Source organism: Lemur catta, chromosome 7 (assembly GCF_020740605.2).
Source record: "Lemur catta isolate mLemCat1 chromosome 7, mLemCat1.pri, whole genome shotgun sequence".
NCBI lineage: Eukaryota > Metazoa > Chordata > Mammalia > Primates > Lemuridae > Lemur > Lemur catta.
In genome coordinates, this window is record NC_059134.1 from 85,883,946 (window position 1) to 85,898,299 (window position 14,354).

General features: G+C 43.3%; 1 protein-coding gene across 1 annotated transcript; it reads right to left on the reverse strand.

Annotated features, from left to right (window-relative positions):
* Positions 1-823: 823 nt before the first annotated feature.
* On the reverse strand, positions 824-12,461 carry COMMD9 (COMM domain containing 9). The gene is made up of 6 exons (XM_045557819.1): positions 12,219-12,461; positions 7,676-7,801; positions 5,692-5,831; positions 4,317-4,351; positions 3,351-3,454; positions 824-1,645 (listed from the first exon to the last, which is right to left on the reverse strand). The coding sequence occupies exons 1-6, from the start codon at positions 12,267-12,269 to the stop codon at positions 1,505-1,507; spliced, it is 597 nt and encodes a 198-aa protein (XP_045413775.1). The 5' UTR covers positions 12,270-12,461; the 3' UTR covers positions 824-1,504.
* Positions 12,462-14,354: the final 1,893 nt, after the last annotated feature.

Below are 14,354 nucleotides of genomic sequence, written 5' to 3' on the forward strand. Positions count from 1 at the left end.
GGAGGATCACTCAAGGTCAGGAGTTTGAGACCAGCCTGAGCAAGAGCGAGACCCCGTCTCTACTAAAAATAGAAAGAAATGATCTGGACAGCTAAAAATATATACAGAAAAAAAATTAGCTGGGCATGGTGGCGCATGCCTGTAGTCCCAGCTACTCAGGAGGCTGAGGCAGGAGGATGGCTTGAGCCCAGGAGTTTGAGGTTGCTGTGAGCTAGGCTGACGCCACGGCACTCACTCTAGCCCAGGCAACAGAGTGAGACTCTGTCTCAAAAAAAAAAAAAAAAAAAAAAGGAGGGAGTAGGTGGGAATTGAGCCTTAGAGGTTAAGCTCCTTAGCCCTGAGAAGAGCTGGCTTCTGACCCTGGCTGCCTGACTCCCGAGTGCTTATTCTTAACCTGAGGTTCTACCTCCTCCATCTACCCCAAACACACCACCAGAGAATCTGCTAAAACAAGCGCTCAGAGAGCAGGCTGCAAGCTGCTGCCACAGGGATGATCTGGATAATGAAGGGGGAAAAGCATCCACACAAGGAGTCCCTGTGATGCATGGGGCCGGTGACAGACATGATATCACTTGTGAAACTCTAAGGAGTGCTTCATCGTAGCTCCGGTAACAAGCACATACTGTCAGCCTTGCTTCCTTTTGTTCTACATGACAGGTACAAACCAGGAAGGTGGTGAGGTTCAGATGCCTAATTTCATGGGTCCAGGGCATAGGTGGGAATGAGGAAGTTGGGATCTTTAAGAACTAGACACAGCACTGGCCAAAGAAAACAACTGGGGAGAAGGATGGGAGTTACTAAGAATCACGACCTGAATCATGAAAAATGTTTAGAACTGTTGTTTATTTCCAATGATTCCCACTTCTTCACTCCAGAGTGGCTGCATTATATCAAGGAAGGGGACCCTGACTTCACGACGAAGGGAACTGCCACCCATTTCAGACTTCCCACGCCAAAGAGGTGGTCCAGCAAGGCCAAGGGAGCTCAGGGAATGAATGCTCTGGACAGGCTGTGCTTCAGTAGCCCCGCTTGGTGGGGTTTGCCTGGCTTCTGTAACAGAGCAGTAGGAACTGCTGGCATCACACGCCTGATTCCCTCCATGTGTTCCGGGCTGGAAATGAACTAATCAGAGCTAAGATTGGAAATAAACTTATTAGATGAGCTCCACAATTTGGGCCTAAATTGCCCAAACACTGATGCAGACGCAGCTGACGAAGCAAATGTTCCCGCATACTGCCACGGCGGTAATTAAGCTGTACACAGGAGCCTTTCAAAGACGGGGGCTTCTGCTCACCAGCTTCAGAAAGAGAAAACAGATAAGCAAGGAGAACAGCAAGGGGCCTGGCTGCTCCCTCCAATCCAACTGTGCCTTCTGGAAGGCAGTAAGCCCCTCCGTCCCCACCATCCTGCCTGCTGTCAGCTGCAGCGCAGCCTGCGTGTTGGGAGGTGTCTCGCTGCTCACGAGCCGCTGGGGCACGGCAGTGGGTGCCGGCAGCTGATCGGATCATTTACTGGCCACGGCGGAGAGCTGGTCTCGGATGCGGCCCAGCCCATCTAACATAGTGTCCAGCGTTTCTTTGCTCAGCTCCATGGTGACAGCTGAGATGGAGGGTTTGTCTCCGCACAGACTGGGATCTTCCTGGATCTGTAAAGAGAACATGGCCTGGAAAGTCAAAGCTGCCTCTCTTCTGTCTCCCTGTACGTGGGCTGTGAGCCCCATCTCAGCTCTGCTGAACCTCTGCAGCGAGGCTCTTTGCTGAGAGCTACAGAGTACCAACCCCTGAGTCATTTAGCAACGGGGGAGAGTGAAGGAGATGCCTCAGAGGGCTGGGTCAGTTTCTATTTGCAATGAGTACCCTGGGTGGGCATCAGAGAAGGCCAGGCCAAGGCTCATCCACCTCTCTGACACCCTGTCAGCATTCAAGTGAGAAAGCATTACATGTGTTTACATCGCTACTTTAAGAACTGGGTTCCGCTGAGTAGGGTCACTCACGACTGTAATCCCAGCACTTTGGGAAACCAAGGTGGGAGGATTGCTTGAGGCCAGGAGTTCAAGACCAGCCTGGGCAAAGTGAGGCCCCCTTTCTACAAAAAAAAAAAAAAAAAAGCCAGGCATGGTGGCACACATCTGTAGTCCCAGCTACTTGGGAGGCTGAGGCAGGGGGATCACTTGAGCCCAGGAGTTCACAGTTACAGTGATCTATGATCAGGCCATTGCACTCCAACCTGGGTGACAGAGCAAGACCCTGTGTCTTTCAAAAAAAGGAAAAAAAAAAGAGAAGTGGGCTCTACTGGGTACATAAGACACTCCATTGGGATGCAGAAAAAAAACATTACAACTTCTAGTTTATTTATTTGTATCTTTAAAAAAATTAAAAAGTTAAGCTTTATTAATATTTAAAATATTTAGTTGCTAGAAGCACCCTAACTTCTTCATTTCCTTATAGGTGTTGAATTTTTTGGTGTCCAGGTAAGTAGATATAGCATTACATTACCTAGTTTACCTGAACAAATCCTACAAAATGGATATGTGGCTTAAAAAAACTCTTGAAAAGGAACACCAATGAGGCCAGGGAGCACGAGCAAGAAAATGAGGACCTGACACTTCAACTGCTAACTGAAGCTGTTGATCGGCCACATCAAATAGTGACACAGTGACAGCCTAATCACATTGGACAAGAAGTTGGTTAAAGTGTACTAAAATTATCAAGCAGGTTATTTGAAATCTGAACATACCTCTCTATTGTTAAAGATAAACTTCTAAGAGTACATGGTAACTTTTAGGTATCAGCAATTTTAAAAATATTATGTTTTGCATTTGTCTTATTTTAAAATTTCTACTTTTAGTGTATGTTTTATTATGTCCACAATATGTTAATACACCTACACTTTGTAAATAAACACATGCATGTAGGGGATGCTAATATTTATTTATTTATTTTTAATTATTATGGGTACATAACGGTTGTATACCTTTATAGGGTACATGTGATATTTTGATACAGGCATACAATGTGAATTAATCAAATCAAGGTAATTGGGGTATCCATCACCTCAGGCATTTAGCATTTCTTTGTTAGGAACATTCCAATTTTACTCTTCCAGTTATTGTAAAGTATGCACTAACTTACTGTTGATGACAGTCACTTTGTTGTGCTATCAAATATTGTTCCCTCTAACTATATTTTTGCATCCATTAACAGTCCCCACTTTATTCCACCCCTCTGATAATTTTATTCTTTATTGGATTAGAGGTCCCCAAACCTTGGGGACTGGTATATTAGATGCCCTCTGGGACCATGTCATGGCTACACCCTCTTTCTTTCTACTCAGCATGGCAGTGGACATACCTTCATCTGGAGCAGGCAGGTGGGGACGGCCATGCGGCTGATGCTGTCTGAGGAGGTTTTGATATCCACTCTCCAGTCCAGGTCAACCAGGCGTGGCAGAGAGACTGTGGAGGGGACAGCCCAGCTCAGAGCTTATGTCACCCTCGGCTACCAAGCCTTTGCCCTATGACAGGCAGCAATGAGGGCTGTACACGTATAATACATTTGATCTAGAGAGACAGATGGGGCCCGAGATCCACAGCAAGTCGTGGGCCTTACTCATTGCTCTGTGCCACCTGCACTTAGCACTGATCCCCTATGGCAGCACCTCCAGGCTCCTGCCTGAACACCCAGCCCTCCAGATGTCAGGACAGAATGACGAGTGACACAAAGCAGAGAAGTAGTCATGGCCTAAGGCTTAGGAAACATGTAGCTTTAACAATAGTGGTAAGAGTGCTTGTTTCAGAGATAAACAGACTGGCTTGAATACAGGTTCTACGACTTGCCTAACCTCTGAGCCTCTCTTTGCTCGTCTGGAAAATGGGGATACTCCGGCCTAGCTCACAGGGATATTGGGAGGACGAAATGAGCTAACACAGACAAATTGCTCCAGCACCGTGACTGGCTCAGCGTAAGTACAATGACCCTTTATTAAACACTTTTATTCAGTCTTTCAAACTGATTTCAATTACTGTTATTTTTTTCCCCAATTGAAATATAATTATTTTAAGTACTTTACTTTCTGCTTTGGATATTTCTGTATTTTTTTTTAACAACATGCCTATATAATTATGTTTATAATAAAAAAAAAAAGTAAAGAGTGGAATTAAAAAGAAACAATGCAACAGACAGAGTTGGGGTTGGGACTGGATTCACTGTGGTTTTTGCCAAAATCTCTGGTCACCTGGCAGACTTAGAGCTGGGGCTGGGGGCGGGGGTAGGGAGGGAGGCGGGTAGGGAGGGAGGAGCAAATTTCTTGGTACTCACTCTGATTTGCTTGCGCTTCAGCTCTCCAAGCAGATCTGTTTAAGAGGGAAAGATGAGGAAAAAATAATGGAAAAAGGATGAGATTGAGTCCTCTGATAATGAGAGAGGCATCTGGACCCAGGTCCTTCCTCTGATCTTCATACCTGTAATCACTTCCTACCTGGAAAGGACTGAAGAAAACTTCCCTCCAAGAAGCAATCTTTTGTTTATTTGTTTTACAAAGCTCAGTGATGTTAGGCCGTAAGTGTTGTTAGTTTTCACAGTTTAGGACAAAAAAGAAGAAAAGGCTTAATGTGTTGTAATCTCATTGTGCTACTGTTCTCAAGAACAAAACAGAGAACAGGTCTGCTCGTCCTCTTTGCTGAGTACCTACTACACAAAGTACTGCATTTTCTGCAAAAACACATCCAAATAGACCTATCTAATGCTACAGCAAATGGAATAAAATTTGGTCATGGATGAGAAAGTTCTTAATAAACAATGAAACCCTTGGTAAATAAGCATTACCAGTTATTGCTATCAGAGAGGTCTGTTAATCCTTCTGCTAACCAACAATATAATTCTGCGAATATTAGTAAATTCTGCTTAAATTATATGTGTTTAAAAGAATCTGCCCAGCCAAGAAAATATACAGATAATTCACAAAAGAAATAAAAATGACCAATAAATGTATGAAAAATAAATTCAACATCACTAATGTCAAAGATATGTAAATTGAATTGAGGTACCATTTGCCATTAGTGGAAGCTGGGAAAAAATTTAAGAAATCTCCTCATATGGGGAGGGGGCACACTTGTGTCCTACTGGTAGAAAAATAGGTGGCGCAATCTTTCTGATGGCCAACTTGATAACATAAGGCCAAAGGCTTCCATATGTCCATCACCTTTACCTAGTAAGGAAATAATTAAGCATATGACCAGCATTTCCATTATAAATTGTTCACTGAAATAAAAAACTTCCAATAACCTAATGCCCAAGGCTAGGAATTTTAAAATTACACTACACATAATTTCTTCATATAATAGAATACATTTAACCATCACAATGACATTGAAGGTAAATATTGACCTGAGCTGTCATTATTGTTAATATTGTTAACTGAAAATGAGCAAGTTATGAAATGGCAGGATCCCATTTTGTTAAAAAACAGAAACAAAACATCAACATCTATCTATATGTATAAAGAGAAAAAAACTAACAAGTCCTAAAAGGCTTTCCATTAAGGAATTAATATTGCTAACCTCTGGGTGATAGAGGTCTTTGTGCTTATCCGTGTTTTCTAATTTTTCAACAATGAACATATTACTTCTAGAATAGGAATTAAAATAATGAAAAATATAAAAGTTAGAAGGAACTCTCAAAAAAGAGCACTTACATGTGTTCTAGGATGATTTTTGTCAGCAGGTTTTTGAGGTTTTGGTGGAAGTTTTCTGGAAAGAGAGCCAGAACCCCCTCGGGGGAGGACAGGTCACGGAATGCCACCAGCCTAGTGAGGCGGTGCAGAGCCTGGAGCAGCTGCAAGATAGAGAGACCACCCTGTAGCTGCAGGAGAAGCAGAGGGAGGGGGCACGAGACAGGAGCCAGGGGGAGGGCTCTACACCCCCCTACCCCAACTGCTGCACACTGCCATAGTCATCCCACCGAGTCACCTGAGTCCAGAGGCCTCTGTGGCAGATGCTGATGCGCCACCTGCCCCGGCCTGCCTGAGAGTTCACCTGTGGCTTTAGAAGACAGGTGCAGCTGCCTGACCTAGAAAGCTGTCAGCATGCCAGAACTCTCTACTGGTGGGCAAAGCGTTAATATGTTCCTTTTTCTTCTGCATGAGAATCTGACCTTCAGTTAACTTTCTAGAGCAGTTTCCCTGGTAACCTGAGAGCAGCAGAAAGTCAGCTGTGTTACTAGGCAACACTGCATTGGTCCGAAGCCTCCGGACTGAGAGGACTGCATAAACACCCGGGGGCCTGTAGCTTCGGGCTGCCCTGAATGTGGCTGCAGGCTCCTTGCGAGAACCTAAAGCTGTGCTTACTGAACTGTGACAAGAGATATTGGCTCCTGTGGAGTGTGGGCTTTGAATCCAGGGTGGTAGGAGTCTCACGTCCTTGCCCCTAAGCTGTCATCTGAGAGGGCAAAGAGAACAAACAGCTTCTGACCGCTGCGTGGACTCTCCTGCGGAAGAGGAGTGTCTGACCCTGCCCGCTAAAATGCTGTCTTCCCATCCTACGTCCTTCTAAGTGAATCTGTAGCTTAGAAGTACTGCTTATGGTAGTCTTGTAAATAGAATAATACTTAGCCGAACCTCAGAAAGCTCTCTGGAGCTAACTGTTTCTCTCCTTTAGGGCTTTCTCTGATACCACTGGAGGTTGCTTGACTGCAGAGACACAATCAATAGGTGAGGGGAAGTTAACCCTCCATCAATGAGGGGTGGGTGTTAGTGGACAAATGCCCCAGCCTCCCTGCCCTCCAGGGGTTCTGACACGTGTTCTATTTCGTTTCTTACAGGATCCCAGGATTGAGACCCAGTTTTCCATAGCAGCAACTGCTCACTAACACACTCTTTTATCACCTTGCCTCACTCCCTGCTTGACTGTCCTCACTCCCTCCTTTGTGCTTTCTAGAATCACCTCCCAAATAACCACCCAAGTCCTTGTCTCAAGGTCTACTTTTGGGGGAAGCCAAAGTCAGTCTATAATTCACTTGCATAATCTTGCTTCTGTCTTTTACTCTTCTACCACTGATTTCAATAAACAAAGCTCCAGATTAAAAAAAATAATAATAACATAGGCCCATTTGGAGGAAGAAACTCGTGTTTTAGAAACATATTTGCCTTGGAAAGATAAGGCTGTCATTGCAACGGAACTTAATATGGGTCACCTTATTCTTCCTCTTGGCCACCTGCTGAGATCAGGTGAGCTAAGAAGGGGACTTTCTGTGGGGCAGAGGGATGTGAGGGAGTGAGGGAGCCTGATGCAGCCCAGCAGTACATACTCCCTTCCTAATCTTACTCAGGTCTCCAAGCTTCTGCCCAGAGATCCCTGAAAAGTCTACCCCACACTGTCCAGCCAACAATTTATCAGCATTGGTGCATTATAGGTTGGAAAAGAAAACCACAAAAAGGTTGGCTTTTGTCCACACTGTCTGAGTAATTAAGTCCAAGAAGAAAATGGTCAGGAGCTCTGATCCTGGTACAGTTCTCCCACCCTTGTCTTTCTATCAAAGGAAGGGTAGTACAAAGATAATGGCTTTTAGGTTCACTAACATTAAAACAATCATTCTCAGTTTGTTATTACGTCAACAAATGTTTCAGAGGGAAATTTTCCTTGGACTTGGCAATGACTGAGAAGTCAAGAAAGACTACTTACTTGCTCTGCCTCCTCCTGGGTCACGGACAAGCTGGAACACGTAATATCCAAGAGTTTTTTTGAGGCAAGGGCTGAACTGGAAAAGCTCTCTTGACACAGCTGTCTGACAACATCTTTCGAAGAGGCCTGTGAATTAATTCACAGATGGGAAAAAAACTCACTCAGACTCTGAAAATACATGTTTCTGGATAATATTGTCTTAGTCATTGTGTGATACCTTTAAGACTTAAGATATAAAGGCATATAAAACATTTCCATTTCTGGGAAGATTGAATAGATGTACTTTTCTCTATTCTTTCTACTAAGTATAATTAAAAATCCTGGACACTATATAGAAAACAAACATAAGTCGACTCTGGAAGGGGGAGAGAAGAAGGCAGATCTGCTAGGGACCTTGTAATCCAAGGAATGACATGATAGTGAGTTCCCTGGGCTTTCCTTTTGGCCTCTTTTTTTTTTTTTAAGACTGAGTCTTGCTTTGTTGCTTGGGCTAGAGTGCCACGGCATCAACCTAGCTCACAGGAACTTTGAACTCCTGGGCTCAAGTGATCCTCCTGTCTCAGCCTCCCAAGTAGTTGGGACTACAGGCATGTGCCACCATGCCTGGCTAATTCTTTTCTATTTTTAGTTGCCGATTTTTTTTTCTATTTTTAGTAGAGACAGGGTCTCACTCTTGCTCAGGCTGGTCTCAAACTCCTGAGCTCAAGTAGTCCTTCCGCCTCAGCCTCCCAGAGTGCTAGGATTATAGGCATGAACCATGGCACCCAGCCCTTTTTGCCTCTTATATCCCAGACTTTGAGCTGAATGAGAGGGCAAGCTGGAAATGACAATGGATGCAGAAAATAAAATCCCCAACAAATCCCTGCTCTCTCCAGCCAAAGGACCAAGAAAGGAACAGCCTAGCAAGAGAGAAGACTTTTGGACAATAACTGCTCTACTCCAGCCAAATATCACAGAAAGAACTGTCACCCCATGTTCACCTATGTCAACAAAGGCTGAGTGGGAAGCCTAGACTTGAGTGAGAAGCCTTATGAGGCTACAATGAGGTACCCCAACACCCTGACTAGGATGGTATCAGAAAAGGCCAAGTAGGGTGCCTTATCCCCACCAGGTAACAAGCCCCACTGTCCTGTGGTACTAGCAGAGACCACAACAGAAACCAAGTGGGGAACCTGGACTTTTACCTCCAACTGGTAGGAATGAAATGGTACCCCTTGCCCTGCCTAAACAGTGTCAGAGAATGCCAGATAAAGCATAAGATTTAAATCAGATGCAGTCTCAGAATATAAAATGAAAATATCTAGGTTTCAACAGAAAATTATTCATGGAAACAAGAACTACAAAGATCTCAAACTGAATGAAAAAAGATAATCAATAGATGTCAACACCAATATGACAGATGACAAAGAATTTAAAGCAGCCATGATAAAAATGTTTCAACGAGTAATTAAGAACATGCTTGAAACAAATTTAAAAAATTGAAAGTCTCAGCCAAGAAATAGATCATACAAAGAAGAAGAAAATGAAAACTTTAGATCTGAAAAACACAACAACCAAAATAAAAAGCTCAGTAGACGGGCTCAGCACCAAAATGGAAAGGGTAGAGGGAAGAATCAGTGAACTGGGAGACAGGTCAGTAGAAATTACCCATTTGAATAACAGAGAGAAAATAATGAATAGAGCCTCAGAGACATATGGGATGATAACAAAAGATCTAACATTCATATCATTGGAGTCCTAGAAGGAGATGATAAAAGAGGTCAAGACTGAAAAAGTATTCAAAGGAATAACAGCTGACTACTTTCCAAATTTACTTAGAGACATAATCCTATACATTGAGAAACTGAATGAACCCTAAACAAGATAAATCCAAAGAAATCATACCAAGACATATAATTAAACTTCTGAAAATGAAAGACAAAGAAAAAAAAGCTTGTGAGCAAAGAGAGAGAAATGATACCTTATAAGAAAAAAAAAACAATCAGAATGACAGCAGGTTTCAAACCACAGCAAGAAAGAAATGGCACAATATTTTTCAGGTGCTAAAAGAAAAAAACTGTCAATCTGGAATCCCACACCCAGCAATAGTATCCTTCGGGAATGAAGAGGAAATCAAGACATTTTCAGATGAAGGAAAACTTAGAAAATCTGTCACAAGATCTATACTAAAAGAATAGTTAAAGCAACTTCTCTAAATAGAAAAAACAATAAAAGAAGGAACTTTGGAACATCAGAGTATTAGCCAGGTTCTCCAGAGAGAGAGAACCAACAGTTATATATGAGAGGAGATTTATTAGGGGGAATAAGCTCACATGATCACAGAGGCAAAGTCCCCTGATAGGCCATCTGAAAGCTGGAGGACCAGAGAAGCTGGTAGCATGGCTCAGTTCAAATCTGGAAGCCTTAGAATCAGGGAAGCTAACAGTGCAGCCCCCAGTCTAAGGCCAAAAGCCTGACAGTCCCCAAGAGGCCACTGGTGCAAGTCCCATAGTCCGGAAGCCCAAGAACCAGGAGTCTGATGTCCAAGGCCAGGAGAAAAGATGTCCTGCACCAGAAGGGAGAAATAGAGCAGAGAAAGGAGAATCCCCTTTCTTTTACCTGTTTGTCCTAGCCCAGCCCCCAGCTGATTGAATGGTGCCCACCTACATTGAGGGAAGGCCTTCCTATCTCACTCCACTAAGTCACATGTCAGTTTCTTCTGGAAACACTCTTATAGACACACCCAGAAACAACACTTCACCAGCCATCTAGGTATCCCGCAATCCAGTCAAGTTGACACCCAAAATTAACAGTTACAATCAGGAAGAAAGAACAGGGCAAGCAAAAATATGGATAAATACAATAGGCTTTCTTTTCTTGAGTTTTCTAAATTATGTTTGAAGGTTGAAGCAAGAAATTTAACAATGTCCATTAAAAATTTTTAACACTAGTGTGGCTGTAAACATACATAGAGGAAATATTTAATACAATTATATTATAAATGAAGAAAGGTAAAGGGATATAAAGGGAGGTAAAGCTTCTATACTTCACCCTAACTGGTAAAATTATGGCACAATAGACTGTGATAAGTTATGTACATATAAAGTAATACAATTAGAGGAACCACTAAAAAGGCTACAAAAAGAAATGCATATCAAAACAAATAGAATTCTAAAAAATGTTCAAATTACCCATGGGAAGGTAGGAAAAAGTAAAAAGAAACAAAAACCAAGGACAGAAAACAAAACAAAAAGGTAGACTGAAAGCCTTTACATAGGAATAATTACATTAAATGTAAATGGTCTAAATATATCAATTAAAAGACAAGAATTGGCAGAGTGGATTAAAAATCTGACTTAAATACTATCGATAAGAAACTTCCTTCAAATATAAGATATAAGACCAGCCTGAGCAATACAGTGAGACCCTGCCTCTACAAAAAATAAAAAAACAATCAGTCAGGTGTGGTGGTGTGCACCTGTAGTTCCCAGCTACTCAGGAGGCTGAGGCAGAAGGATCACTTGAGCCCAGGAGATTAAGGCTGCAGTGAGCTATGATCATGCCACTGCACTCCAGCCTGGACAACAAAGTGAGACCCTGTCTCTAAGCAAATAATAATAAAAAATTAAAAAACAAAAACAAACAAATAAATAAGGAGTGTGGAGATGCATGCCTGTAGTCCCAGCTACTTGAGAGGCTGAGGCAGGAGGATTGCTTGAGCCCAACTTGGGCAACATAGCAAGACCCCCTCTCTAAACAAGAAAAAAAATTTTAAATAAACAAACAAGTAAAATAAAACACAGACTACTACATAGACTGATGATGTCGTGCCATGAATTGGCTAAGTGTAATTAAGTCAACGCTCTTCAACTGGTGTTTACAAAAGGAAAAAAAAAGGGGAGGAAGAAAGAAAAAGTTCCTCATGGATCTTACATTCTTATGAAAAATAAGGACAACAGGCAAATAGACGCATGTCAGCTAGTGACAAGTTCTACGAAGGAAAATAAAACTACTGCTTCTTCTATAGCGGAAATCAGAAGTTAACTAATTCCAACCCATCATTTTATTTGAACTTTACAAAGCCCTGTGAAGTATGGCCCTTTCAATCTCATTCTGACCCTTCCACAAGCTAAAGCGAGTCCGGAAAACCCGGGCCTCGGGGGAACACAGAACGCACACCTCAGGGGGCTGGGCAGACTCTGTGGGAGAGAATTTCTCAACTACGGAGCGCATAGGGGCTGCAGGATGAAATAGGGAACTGGTAAGGCGGATTCAGCAATTACCACTCAAAGCACCAATCCCGAAAACCAGCCCTAGAGTCTAATCTGGGGAGTATTTGTGTAGCGCCTTCATGTCCATTATTTCATTTTTTTTCTTTCACCTTCCTGCTGGGCGGTGTTGATTTTGTTTCTGCCTTTAAAAAGCTCAGAAAGGTGCAACGATTTGTTCAGGGTTTACAGAAAACTAGTGGCTCCAAATCAGTGTAAATTTATTCCCAATTCCTGCTGCGTCCACAGTCTCGGAGACAGAGTCGCCTCACGCCGTTCCCACCCCTCCAGTTTACCTTCAGCAGACTCTGGAGCGCTACAAAGTGCTCCGCCGTCACGGCAGCCATCTTTCCGAATCACGTGACCGCAGCTACCGGGAAAGCGCGGTCACGTGGCCTGGTCGCCACCGCGGGGCATGCCGGGGGCTGTAGTCCCTCAAGGTGGAGGAGGCCTTTAGGGCTGTGGAGTTGAAGGCGAGGGAGGGAGGAAGAAGGGCGCGGCGGCGGGATGGCTAAACCCGGGGAAGCTAGGACTGAGGGCCTGGGAGGACGCGGGCGGAGACTGGCTTTCAGGGGGAGGAAACTGGCTTGACTTGTCTACTTAACAGGTCAGGGAAACTCTGGTTTTCCTTTACCCCATGTGAGTGGGCTGGCTGATTTGGGGAATGCACCTACCGTGCTTGGAATTACAATGAAGTTGTGCATACTGGAATTCTTAGAATTTACACACACGCACATCCTATCTTGAAGAATACAATAGTTTCCTTTCTGTCTATGGAGTAGGTAGGAGGTGGTATTATTAGCCTTACCCAGATTGGGAAATGGAATCATTTAGGGTTTTTAATCAACTTTCCTGTAGGCCTAGGGGAGTTCTGGTATGAAGAACCAGTAAGAAAGTGTTGGGGAGAGGAGCTAGGAAGGGGATCGAATGAAAGCTATTACCCAGCTAGGTTCTTCCTACACCCATGACAGGTGAAATGTGGGAGGTGGTTGATGGAAATGATTTAATTCATTTATTCAACAAGGTAATTACAATGAATGTAACATGTGGGTTTGAAAGGGCAATACTGGACTTTGATTTGCCCAGTTCTCAGAGGTTCTACCTCAAGATAGACTGAAATTGTAAAGTCCTATAGTTTAGTCTCTAAGGAACCATTTGCTCCCCTGCTATTCACCTGCCACAGCGTCTGGCATTTCTGTCCTCCACCCAATTGAGTATTTAGTTGGCTCTTTGCTGTCCACCCCACCCTCCCCCACTTCCTCAGCAAATTCTGGCTTAAAAAATGGGTTCTGACAAATTCAAGCTTAAGAAAGAATGTCTAATTGTGAAATTCCAGAAATTGATAAGCTGCTAAGGACATTTGCTCCTCTGCCTCTTACTCCTCCCCCTCCTCCTTTCCCCACATTTTATGTGGGGATGTTGTCAAGGCCCAGGGAAACAAAATTCAGGTTGTCTAAGGATGAACCCATATCTGGACTAGAAGATTTTAGAACCATATTGTCACAGAGTCTTAATTCCAGCTCTCTTTCTGGCCGCTCCCTCTTTTCCAAGAACCCACATAGCCTGATTCTTGTTTTCTGGCATAACTTACTGTAAGCTCTGGGTTTAATTCCTGCCTGTATCCATAGGGCTGGGCCCAATGCCTTGGGTGAATTGAATGTTTGTTAAATAAACAACCAGCCCCCAAAAGTGACTAGACTAAGATTAATTTCTGTGACTTTTCTGAGGGGATATTGCCTTGTTATTTGCAGGACTGTGGCTTCTTGTCTTACTTTAGAAAGACGGGGAGTGTGGTCACCAGCCTCCAAGATGGCTCTCAGTGATCCCTGCCTTCTGGTATTCACACCCTAGTGTATACCCTTCCCACTTTGTGCCAGATTGGTCTGTGTAATCAATAGCAGATGGCAGAAGTGGTGGTATATGTCTTCTGAGACTAGGTTATAAAAGACTGTACAAAAAAAAAAAAAAGACTGAAATATCTGTCTCCTGTCTTGGATGCTTTCTTGTTTGCCTTCTCTCTTTCACTTGAATCTCTTGCTCTGGGGAAAGCAAGCCGCGATGTTGTGTGCAGTCCTATGGAGAAGCCCATGTGGCAAAGAACTGAAGCCTCCAGTGAACGACCTTATTAATGAGCTTAGAGGCAGATTCTCTAGACCTGGTAGAGCCTTAAGATGGCAGTAGCCTTGGCCAACAGCCAACAGCTTGGCTGCAGCATCATGAGAGATTCTGAGCCATAATCACCCAGCTAAGCCACTCCTGGGCTTCTGGCCTTCAAACACTGTGTAAGATTATAAATGTTTATTGTTTTAAGCTAGTAAATTTGGGATAACTTGTTATGCAGCAATAGTAACTAATGCATGGAGGCAATAGCATAGCGGCTTTAGAATTCAACCTAAGTTGGACTCTAGTTCTACACATTATTTAACCTTGTA